This window comes from Poecilia formosa, unplaced genomic scaffold (assembly GCF_000485575.1).
Source record: "Poecilia formosa unplaced genomic scaffold, Poecilia_formosa-5.1.2 Scaffold486, whole genome shotgun sequence".
Classification (NCBI taxonomy): Eukaryota; Metazoa; Chordata; class Actinopteri; order Cyprinodontiformes; family Poeciliidae; genus Poecilia; species Poecilia formosa.
In genome coordinates, this window is record NW_006800425.1 from 288,639 (window position 1) to 301,001 (window position 12,363).

The 12,363-nt window shown below is 38.0% G+C and overlaps 1 protein-coding gene across 1 annotated transcript in view; it reads left to right on the top strand.

Moving 5' to 3' along the window:
- Positions 1–11,875, top strand: part of tmem198aa (transmembrane protein 198aa) — a 34,954-nt gene extending 23,079 nt beyond the window's left edge. The window contains exons 3-7 of the mRNA XM_007578644.2: positions 1,912–2,150; positions 2,403–2,615; positions 3,292–3,415; positions 7,731–8,041; positions 8,546–11,875. Of these exons, the coding sequence (XP_007578706.1) occupies positions 1,912–2,150; positions 2,403–2,615; positions 3,292–3,415; positions 7,731–8,041; positions 8,546–8,695 (1,037 nt within the window). The 3' untranslated portion in view covers positions 8,696–11,875. The remainder of the gene's footprint in view (positions 1–1,911; positions 2,151–2,402; positions 2,616–3,291; positions 3,416–7,730; positions 8,042–8,545) is intronic.
- Positions 11,876–12,363: the final 488 nt, after the last annotated feature.

Sequence of the window (12,363 nt, forward strand, 5' to 3'; positions counted from 1 at the left end):
CGATAAGCTCAGCTTTTAATGCTTTGGAGAATTTTGTAAGCTTTCATTTGAATAAAATACATAAAAAGAACAGATAGAAAAGGCATGAGCAAATGATGGTAAACAGAAAATGAGGATATCAGCTGTTGTTTTCAGTAAACGTCTTAATGGATGAATGTAGGTGACCTTTCAAAGTGCAAAGGTTAGCATATTTTACTAAGGAGCCCTCCAGGGGACATGGGGAATTTTTTTTTCCTTTTGCGTTCCCTCGCAAAACTTTTACGTCCCCTCCCAATAACCTACTGATCAGTTCATGCGGCATAATTGAATACTGTAAGACTTTCTTACGGTGGCCGCCGTACTTTCTGCTGTAATACAAGCTTATGTGAGGTTTTTCCATGGACTATTTCTGAGTTATTATCGCGGGGTAATCAGTCATCTGATTGTGTCTCTATTGTGTTCATCTGAACGGTTTAAAGGGCTGCTTTCAGTGCGGTTCCATCTTAGCCTTAACAGACATATAAACATGCAGTAAATAAATCAATTTTCAATCAGTTTTCTGCACCAAAGACTTAATAATAATAAACACGTTTTCACTGAGGCTCTGTGAGAGCCATATGAATGAAATAAGTAATTATTGATATGACAGAAGCGGCTTTGACACCTGGGTGGTGGGCGTGTCGATGTGGGCGTGACTGTCATGAAGTGAATGGGAAGATTACTGGTGTGTTGGCTCTGTGTGTATGAGGAAGGGGGTGATCGGGGTGGTCAGTCCTCGCAAAGTTTGGAGCATTATAACCAAAATTAAATAAATCGATAATTGTGACAGAACAAAGAAGAGGTTTGGAGTTGATTGATACATGGACAGATGAGATTCCCCGAGTTAATCCAGTGCGGCCATCTACCACCATTAGTTTGCTGTGTTTTATAATAATAAAACGTGTTTATTATTATTAACGCTTTGGTGCAAAAAAAATGTTTGAAAATCGATTTATTTACTGCATGTTTATGTCTCTTAAGGCTAAGATGAAACGGCACTGAAAGCAGCCCTTTAAACCATTCAGACGAACACAATAGAGACACAATCAGATGACTTATTACCCCGCGATGATAACTCAGAAATAGTCCAAATAGTTTGGATGTATTTTTATTTCTTTCCTACTTATGGAAAGTTTCTGTTTATATCATAGGTTTGTTGTGCCTTTATATACTAAAGAAAAAAGATATAAAACGTCAGATATTTCACAACGAGATATTCATGGAAAAACCTTACATAACTTTGTATTAAAGCAGAAAGTATGACGGCCACCTTAAAAAAGTCTTACGGTATCAATTATGCCGCATCAACTGATCAGTACATTATTGCGAGGGAACGCAAAAGTTTTGTGAGGGAACGCAAAAGAAAAAAAATTCCCCATGTCCCCTGAAGGGCTCCGTACTCTTCTAAATAAATAGTCCTTGTCTTTCTGGGTGGATACAGTCATGCATCCTCCGTCCTGTTTTCCTTTGTAATGGTTGTTATCGTCATCTGTTTTTTTTTGTTTTGTTTTTTTAATGAATAAATAAACTTTTCCAGATGTTCCGATGATAAATGCTGAAACCTTCAAAAAATATGTATCTCAAACAAAGAAAAAGAAAGCAAAAAACACAGTTTTTCACCTACCTGTTCTTGAAATATTGACCATTAAGATGCATTTTCTTTGACAATATTAATAGTGAGACCATTAATTTTCTTATTGTGTATTAGTCTTAACGCTGTGTGAATATGATCACACATAATGGTTTTGATGTATTAATCATTACTTCTTTTAAACAATAATTCATTGACCACTATTATATAATATTAATAAGTGTTTGCACCCATCCAGCTGCCAAATGTCTAATGCATGTGTCTGCCTCACAACCTCACAGTGCTCTGTTTTCCCCCTTCAGGCTATCGGTGCTTCAAGGCAGTGTTGTTTCTAACAGGCCTGATGTTTGGCTCTGTGGTCATCTTCATGCTGTGCTACAAGGAGAGAGTGATGGACACTCAGCTGAGCGTAGAGGCGTCTGTCGGTATTGGCCTGGGCATTGGGACACTGTGTGGCCTGGTGACCATGTTGGTCCGCAGCGTGGGCCTTTTTATGGTAGGCCTGCTGCTGGGCCTGCTGGTTGGAGTTGCATCACTTGTGGTAAATCCCTTCCTTTTGTTCATAGTTTTTTTTTTGTGTGGATATTTCAAATACAATGAATGATAACTGTCTATATTAGCAACCCTCCCACTTGCTCAAAGCTGCCTTTAGGCTCTTGTTTGAATATTAGACAAAGAAAAACTTTGGATGTTTTATCAGTGTTGATTTTCTTTTGTAATGGAGACGGTTGAACATCCTTTTACGAGCTAACGTAGAAAAGAGAAACTACTAAAAGACATTTCCTTTTTCCAGGTTATGGAGGAATTCTATCACCCCAAAACAGTGTGGGTTCCTCTGGGAATCCTTCTGGGCTCTGGGACATTGTTTGCAGTCCTCACTCTTCAGTGGCAACGGTGCTTCGTCACCTTCTCCACGGCAACATTTGGCTCTGCCATCATCACTGTCACAGTGGATTACTTTATAGAGCTGTTTGCCTTGGTGCACTACATCTATGAGAGACTCAAGGTTAGGACAGCTGCATGCAAGCGTGTGTTTGTGAGTGCGAGAGTTGAATTCACCTTGAGGCAGAGTTTCTGATCAAAATTCATGACATGTTAACATTTGAGTGAAAGTCAGATTGACAGGTTTGCAAATTTACAGAGGAAATCTGCCATATTTACATGTCTGCCAATACCATTTGATTTCTAGGTCAAACTTTTGTGAATTAATCAAGTTATTTTTCGCTCAAAAATAACTGTTGATCAATGTGGTCTTCTACGGTCTTCATTATATAACAGTTAAGGGTGTCAAGCTAGATCAGAGATTTTTTTTTCTACCTAATTCAGAACAGAGATCTGGATTTGTAGACCTCTCAGTCTGCCAAAGTAATTTGTTAAGTGCCTTGAGATTACCTTAATTATGAAAAGGCACTATATAAATAAACTGAGTTCAAGTAGTTATGAATGCACTGAAATAAAGGTATCTACAGCAGTGGGCCAGCAACTTGTGCTTTACTACAGTGAAATGCTGACAAACAGCTAAAATACAACTTTTAGTTATTATATGCTTAGAAATAAAACAGTGTTTCCCAACAGAAAGCTGCTAATATCATACAAAGTTACGCTCTGGAAATTCACTGCATCTAATAAAGCAAATGTAAAAAAAAAACAAACAAAAAAAACTCTACTGATGTTAATTACAGGTGGCACCAAAGAAGCCTGTCTGCTGGTTCACCTGGGTCATCTTAGGGGTGTGGCCTGTCCTGACCCTCCTTGGAGTTCTGATCCAATGGAAAGTTACTGCAGAGGGATTTTCTCACACAGAGGGTAAGCATCTAATCCGGAAAGAATTCATTTGACACTGCCTTAAATAGAAATGCACGCAAAAACTGTGTTAGAAGAAATTTCCCATTGTAAACCACGAGAGGTTTGCTTCAGAGAACAATTCTGTTGACCCGACTTGGAAAACCTTTGTTCTCTTCAAAAAAAAAAAAAAAAAGAGAAAAAAAAGCAATATTTCCCAATTTTGAATTTTTATTTTGTTATTGTTTCTTTTGTAACCTACAATAATTGATGCACTCAATTATTGTAGGACAAAATTATTTAAGCATTAACATACCAATCACAATGCACAAAATCAAATCATTCTTCATTGCCTTCTTAATCAAATCCCCATGAAGCAGAAAAATAGCAATCAGAGATTTACAATACGTAACCATATCCTCCTGAATTACCACACAGAATATTTTGATTTGAATCCTCCTCCATCTGATGAGGAAAATTCTTGGTCTTGCTATGAGATGGGAGCAGAACAAAGAGAAATAAATATATACATATATGTTCATTTAATATATTTTTTTTTCTAAATCAATCTAAGTGCACATGGACACTTTTAGAAAAGCTTTCAGCCCCCTCTGAAAATTGTCAGACTCTAACAGTTTAACCTTCTCCAGAGGAAAACATTCAAAATAAACCAGTCAACCTTTTGTGCCTCTCAGTTTCTTTTCATGTGATAGACTCTTTGAAGCTCATCTTGCAGGATGACATTGATGTTACATAGTACGCTGCAAAAGAAGTCAAACAAAAAAAACAAAAAAAACAGAATGGCTTTCTTAAAATTAAAAAAAGAAGATTAACTCAGTGAAGTCAACTATAGCTGCAAAATTCTTTAAGGAAAAAAAAAACCCCAACATGGGTGTGATTTAAACAGTGTCACCTCACCACAGGTAGCACCAGATCATAAGCTGATTCACAGTTCCAGAGACAGAGAGGACAGAGACATGTAAATGCATCTTTTCATCCGGTTATATGCAGAACTGACTTCAAAGCATTGACAGGAGACAGGTTATTTAAGCTCAGCATGGATTTGAAAGTAATTTAATTTCTTTTTATAACATTTCACAGATGAAAATGAAAACTGAAATAAAAAAGGAACAGTTCTCACAGTGGCTGGAGAATAAAAAAATGATTAACAGGAAAACAGTAAAAGACATAAATTTGAAACGCTCAAGTCAAACTGCAGAAAACAAATGGAGAAGCTTCACAGCCAAAACTGTATTAAAACATAATGCACACTGTAGTTTGTGGCAGTAACATGAAAACATATGAAGAGAATGAAGCGCCATAAGCCCTTACCAGGCACCTTAGCTAACACAAACTATTGTTTATGTCAAGTGTGAAGCTTTTTGTTTCTTTTTTTTTTCTGCTGCATTCATTTTTCCCTGCACTTATAAAGAATTATAGCTTGATGACTACAAGAAATTGGTAAGAAATTAGGAGAATAATTTCCAAGCGTGCATAAGGCCTTATTTTTAGGACATTATGTGGGAAATTCAAGATTTTACCCTTCGAAAAGTGTAGCGAAACATGTCCCAGAAAACATCATCTTTGATGTTTGTCCCGTGGGAATATTTTTATGATATGTAACATAAATGGTCATATGTTCTCATAAATATGCTGATGAACATGAATTAGCTTAAGAAATAAACCAAAAGTTCAATTTAGCTTCTGTACTAATAATGTGAGTTGTGGGGATGGATGTGTTAGACAGACGCTTCAGTATTGATCCGACCACGGCCACTACAAGCTTCTATGGTAAATTGTAACTTTAAAGAAGAATTGTCATCCCTTCAGGAATTAGAGCCACCCTGCGGACAGGGTTCTGTGTGTGTAGGTGTGTGTTTGTTGTCTTGCAATGGAGAGTCTGAATATACCAGCAACAATGTTTTCACCAGAATCTGTTATTGACAGAAACAGCCTTAATCTATTCTGAAAGCAACCACAACACAGATGGTCAAATCGCGCCCAAAGCGCATCTCTAGATGCAGCATACACACGCTTTATAACTCCTGTATAAAATCAAAAGCAGGGACTGGAGGGACACACAGAACGCATCGGTGCAAAGTATTTTGCTCACTCACACATGTCTATGATGGAAACACACACTTCATTTGATCTCTGCTGGCATTCACAGCTGCAAAGTTTCATAGAATAAGTTACACATTGGCTCAAATAATAGGATTAAACTGCAGGCTGCCATGGCTACCACACAGAGGACGTGGGCAAAGAGTTGGAGGAAGCTCTTAGTGTTATTTTGAAGAAGAAAAAAAAATCCAATTCTATATAGTGGATAGAAGCCCAGAAAAAAAACAGCAGTGGTTTCTTTTAAATTCAAAACAGCCTTAAAACACAAAGGTAGCACTGTGTATTTGCTGTTTTATTTGCTATTTCCGTACACTCTATAGAAAGACACAAACGTTTTCTTTTCTTTCCCTGTCAGACTAAACATTTACTGTTTTAGCCTACTTAATATTTCAAAAAGTACTTCATTTTTGCCGAATTCTTTGGTTAGAGCCCTCAGGCTGGCAAGTTTCCCCCCTTTTTCTTCAAATGCCGTCATAGTCGTTGTGGCCAAACATTTTAGATTTTGTTTCATCAGAGCGGAGAATATGTTTCCGGAAATTAGATTCTTTATTCTTGTGTGCATTTGGAGAATGTAATTTGGCACTTTATAATGCTTTTATGAACTTCCTACTCTCGTAGTAGCCTGCCAAAGCATCTCAGTGCATGACTAATTTCTCTCTGAATAATGACAATTCTTACCAGCTTCAACCAGTATCCATGCACATTTTGCACTGAAAAGACATATTTATCTGTGAGAAAATGATCACATCCTCTTTATAATTTAATATGATGACTAAACATTACTCTTCTGCTTATGCTAAAATACAATGGTTGTGGTATCTTCTGGCAACTGGAAATTGTACCCAAGGATTAACCAGACTTATACAAGTCTCTAGTAATTGTTCTTCATATCACAGTTGATGTATTTTGATTTCCCCTCAATGTAGCAGGAGGAAGCAGCATGTTTGAGTATTTCTCTAAAGGTAAATTCAATAGGTGTGCATCCATTTAAGTCAAATATTATAAACTAATCAATCATATAAAAAAAAGCTTAATGGTGATAAATATATATATATATATATATGTATATAATACTTTACAACTGTCAGATTCAAAGTAAAAGTATCCATGCTTGTGTTTTCCGAAATATAATTAGCTATAAAAATGCGTTAGGTTGCTAAAAGTGCCATTTAATGTTGACAAGAACTATAGTGCAAAAGAGAAATGGAATGACTGAAAAGGGACAGAGTAATGAGGGAGCAGGTGTGTGGGGGGAAGGGCACGAAACGGGGCACAATGGGCAAGCAGGGGCACCCAAGTGAAACAGTGAAGGAAATCATGTTTTCTGTCAGAACGGCGACCGCAACACAATGTGAACGAATGTGAATTAGGTCAAGTTTTTATTTGTATCTCATTTTCATTTGTCTGTTACAATAAAAAAAAAAAAAAAAATCTTACGTTGGACCTTACGAGATAAGTTGACGAGTACGCCGGCCCTGTGACACACAGAAGCATGTGCGCAGAGAGGCTTGGCAAAGTGTGAACTAAGAAATAGAAAAGGAGGGGGTATGATTACTCAGTTTCCCTGGCAGATGGTGCCTCATGTTCACGCGCACAAAGGAACAATAATAGACCGCATAACGTCCACACACAAACATTTCCACACACATGGACACACGGCGCCTTCGTCTGTGTGCAATGTGAGGAAACTCATAAAAGACACAATATAAATGGACAAATATCTCCAACAGAAGCAGCATTTATGTTGATGTAAAATGAATGAAGCAAAGCTGAGTATATTCATTAGCTTAAGTAATGGACCATAAGACGGCATGGATTTTGGACATCCTCTGCTAAAAAAAGCGTGTTAAAATAGCAAGCTCACACTCACCCACGCACAATATGTCAGGAAACTGAGCAGCTTGGTGCAAGTAGACTCAGCATGGCAAGTTAGTCGCCTCGCAAATTAGAAATGTCAGAAAAAAAAGGCAAAAGTTGTCTGCATTTTTCTTACATTTTCATTTTTTCAAGCTGCTCTGCATTATAAAAAAAAAAACCACATATAGTACCGCAAAGTGACACAAGCAAACTCATGTCTTAATCTGCCCTCTCTTATCAAGTTCATTGTTCCTCACTGGTTTTTCCTAATACAAAACAGGCCCTCCCGTTTGATTACCTATTGTTCTCTTTCTCCTTTCCTTCCCCACATAATCAACCTGCTGTTCTTTTTGACCTCCAGTGGTACTGAGTCGGCAGCAGCGGCGGGTTCAGCTCATGCGAATCCGACAAAGAGAGGAAAAGCTGAAAAAGGAGAAGGAGAACAAGAAGAAGAAAAAGCGTCAAAACCAGAAGACAGCCCCCAAGCAGAAGGCCCATACCCATCACAGCCACCATCACCAGCAGTACCACCACCCAGTGGTGTCCCACGCTCATCACCAAACCCAGAGCTCTCAGCAACCTAAGGTCCCTCCTCCTCCTTCGCAGACGGAACCCGGCTACCACCGCAAACCCAACCCCAAAAGACGCTTTGATGGAGATGTGCTGTCTCCGGTAATATTCTTATTCTCATTCTTAAACTGGAAGAAAAAAAATATATATATTTTTATTGACATTTGTCTTTTTGTTCTTTGGAATCAATGATCCCACAAAAGTTGTGATTTTTACTGAGATCCTACATTACAGTCCTGCTTTCACTTAAGTAGATTTACAGCGTCTTGAAAAAGTATTCATACCGTTTCAACTCTTCCACTTTTTAGTTTAGCACAAAATTCCAACGTAATTGTAATGTAGAGGATTCGTGCTTTTAAACATTTACAAATACAACCTGCAAAGTATGGCACATGTTTGTGTTATGACCCCTTTACTCTGATATCAGTCCAAACCGGATATCCAGTCCAAACAATTTGAAGTCAACAGATTAGTACACTTAGTGTGATCTAATGAGTAAAATATGGCCCATTAATCAAACATTATCTGTGACATATCACAGATACAGTTGAGGAGAAGGAAAAAGGGTGTTTGTTCACTTTTTTCTAACCTTCTGTCCACCCGCAGAGCTACATCAGGAGTTTCAGAGACAGACAGACAGACAGACGGGCTTACTCCCACACTCGGATGAGTCGCTCTCGGATGGCTCAACTGGACTATGACTGCGGCTCTCAAGTGCCTCTCACAGTCCCCAGTGGACCAGCAGTTCGGATCTAAACACATTCACACAGTCACTGGCACCTTCAAAACTCTTGGACACCAACAGAAGTGAAAGAATGGAAACAGCCCAGTCAACTGTTAGTTCACCCAACTGAAGATTACCATGTTCTGATGATTTGTAACCCAAAATGGTTCCGTCTTGTTTGGTGTTTTTGCCGACTATTTTTTTATTGTTTTTTAGAATGATAATGAACAAAGACTTTGGTTTTGGAGGGAGCACAAAATTGATGGCCATCAGATTCTTCATTTAGTGTCCAGTGAAGCTTAATGAAGGATTATGGAGCTGTTTTATATGTTATCACACAAACCGTTTCAGTAATTTTTCAGTGTGACCTGTTCTGGGAAGGGAAGAGGGTATATTTGTCATACTCTGTAACGTCGCAGCTGAAATGGAATTGTGTGTATTTTAGAGTATCGGGGAATTGCAACGTTTTTTTTTTGTTTTTTCTTCATCTGTATTCAGTATCTCTACCTTCAAGGCAGTTAAAGGATGACACACTTCACTTCAAGGGTTCTGAGGGGAGTGCTCGGTGTTAAACGCTAAAACAAACTGAAGGTACAATGCAAACACTGATCTAAAAGCTCTTACTGTTCTTTTTTTTTCCCCTCTTGGAGGTGTCTGTGTAAAGTAAGATATTTATTTCACTAGGGTTATTTTTTTTTCCCATCACAGCTTGTTAATACAGAAAATAGCAAGTGGCTTGGCAAATCCTGTGGGTTTTTTAAGAGGGGGTGAATTTTAGGTGTGAATCGAACTGAGCGGTTCAAACCAAAGAGGGTTTTTTTTGTTGTTGTTGTTGTTGTTGTTGTTAATTCCTCTTCTAAATTAGTATTGCTTTCTGCGTATTGTGCCATTCTCCAAGGCAGATGTGTTCACATCTCATCACTGACCTTCCTCCATGTTTGGTCCCAAATGGTCTGCTTCTGTGTTTGAGTGGACACGTGAGCCCTACAGCTGATGGGCTGGCCCAATTATTAGCAAACACGAGGGGGATTCATTTAAATGTCAGACGCGCATGCCGTACAATACTCTTCCCCCTCCTGTTTTACCACATACTGCTTCGCTTGAAAGGATTAACTTCTGAAGGTTTTTCATGACATGTTATGTAATGAAGAGGAGGCCTTAAAGAAAGATTAGCTCATCGGAAAGAGGTAAGAAGATGAAAGCATTTGCAAATGGCACCCTCTAATGTTTACTGCTGGACCTGTCTTTTAGACTTTCTCTATGTGTGTGTTTGTGTCAACATAAATTTACACGGTACTCTATTTTTAACTTATGTATTTCTTGCAATCAAGCTGTTGAGCCACCGTCCAGAAAGGAGAGGTGGATTTCGGTGTTTTACATAAAGACGCCGTGTTTAACATTATTTTATTTCCGCCTTACAGAAGCTGAGATGTTTTTACACACGCACAATTCCTACTTAAGGAAATATTACAATGAGTTATGACAAATGATACTGCCATATAATGCAAAAATAAGACATGGATTAAACTTGATCCCTAAAAATGTTGGATTCCATGGTTTGAAATGTGAACAGAACAAAGCGGCGCAACAGTTAAACATTCACGCACTGATTTAATAGTGTTTGACTGTTGCAGATTTTGCAGTTCTTTCTTACAGGGGCACAATTAATTACGTTATACTCCATTATTGCATGACAAAACTCATGTAAAACCTGTATCCATTGTGTTTGTGTCATTGTTGCCATGCGGAAACCCCAGATTTCCAGCTTTTTTGGACCAAGGGTGCATAAACACCTCTTTATCTCTGTATATTTACGCTGTCCAAGTAAAAACCTTTGAAAGGACATGTATTGTTACTAGATGGATGCTTCAGAATATTTAAAGTAAGGTTCTGTCACAAGCAGTTGACATCGTACCTCCAGTAGCATAAATCCTGATTAGTTGATCCCAGAGGCTGAAGCTAATGGCCAGTCTGAGAGAGGCCATGACCGAAGCAGACCTCCAATCTCAAAACCATCATGGTGGTTTATGTGGGTGCTATTTTATTAACGCTATAACTGTCATCAGGTTTGTGATTACTTATAAAGACATCGGTGGTTATTTTCACCGGAACAGGAGGTAGGATGTGGTGCACCATCAGCAAAGTTCCTGCATTAAACATGCTGAAGGTTAAATATGTAAAGCATTTCTGGTCAAAAGGTAAAACAATTTTCGGTAGTTTAGAAAATGTTTTTATTGATTTTTACACTGACTCACTTTTCTAGTAGGTGGTTAATCTGACTAGATGCTGTATATGTGCAGTTCGCGGTGCATGTTTTGTACAGGAGCATCACTGTGACACCTCCCATTTCCATCAGCTGTGAAAACAAGCAGCCCGGCTAAAACAGAGTGACAGTTCAAAACATGATCAAAAGCTGCTTGCATAAACCACTTTGAAGGTTTCAAAACTGGAATGTTTTTAATGTGGTACGAATCCACTTTGGTCCGGGTTCCCCTCAGATTACACTTTAGCTTCAGCCTCATCAAGCAACTGATTTTCATTTATAACTAAATGACGATGCAAAGATGGCTGTGGGTAATTTATTACCCACAGCAGACAACTGCAACTTCCTAACAAGAACTACTTTAAACCAATTCTGAACTATTTCTCTTTCATTTAAACCACCTCCTGTTCTACTTTATGGTATTACTCTGATGGTCTTTCACCGTAATGTCTGTGATAGTGTAACTTTATTTTTGCTCGTACCTCAGTCCTCTTTTTTTATGTCCTGGTTGTGTTTTTACTGTAGTGGTGGTGTATGTTATCATATGTAAATGCTAATCATTGGCTCCTTTCTTGCTTGTAATTGGTGGGGTGGGCTAATAATTCTTTTATGTACATTGCTTTGTCTTTTATTTTTTCATATAGTACAATATTCAGCTACACTGAATATTGTACTAGATATTGTGAGAATATTTTGACTGTAGATACTGACTTGTAAATAATCTTAATGTGCAAATATTTGACTCGGTTTTAATGTTTTTTAACATTTTGTTGTGTTTCATTTCTGCAGCTGAATACTTTTAATGGAGTAGACCTGTTATGCTGTGATCCTGCTGAATGTTTTTTTTTTTGTTTTTTGACCTTGTGTAAATATGTTTCTCATTCTGCTGGTTGAGCCTGTGATGATGGAATTCAGCCGACAAATTTTAAACTTGGAAATTTAAATTTGGCTTTGAATCGTCTTTTCCTCAAAGCCATTCCAGCTGCATGCCTGTTTAAAGCACAGATTAGCAATTACTGTGACATGTTTTGGAATCTTTCCAAAAACATATTCCTGGGTACAAAATTAAAGACTTCCACAGTATGCAAATAACGAATTAGGATAGAGGTTAGAAACCAATGCTCTCCTTTGGAATTAGAATACTGGAAGCAATATGTAGGAAGAAATCATAAAGTAAGCTGACATTACAGGAAGCAGAAGGTACAGTAGAAATAAGTTGCCCTTTGCTGTTGACCTGCTACATAATGAGTGGGGCTTTTTTCAGACATAAGCTGCAAAAAATGACTGCAGAATATTCTGTGTAATGCAACTCACACTAATTATTGTAGTAGCCATCATATTCTTTCTTTTTGAGCTCCAGTCTGTGCAGTTTCTTCTGTCTAATTTTTCTTCTCGCATCTTTTTCTGTCCAAATAACCTTTTCATTCAGTTTGCCGT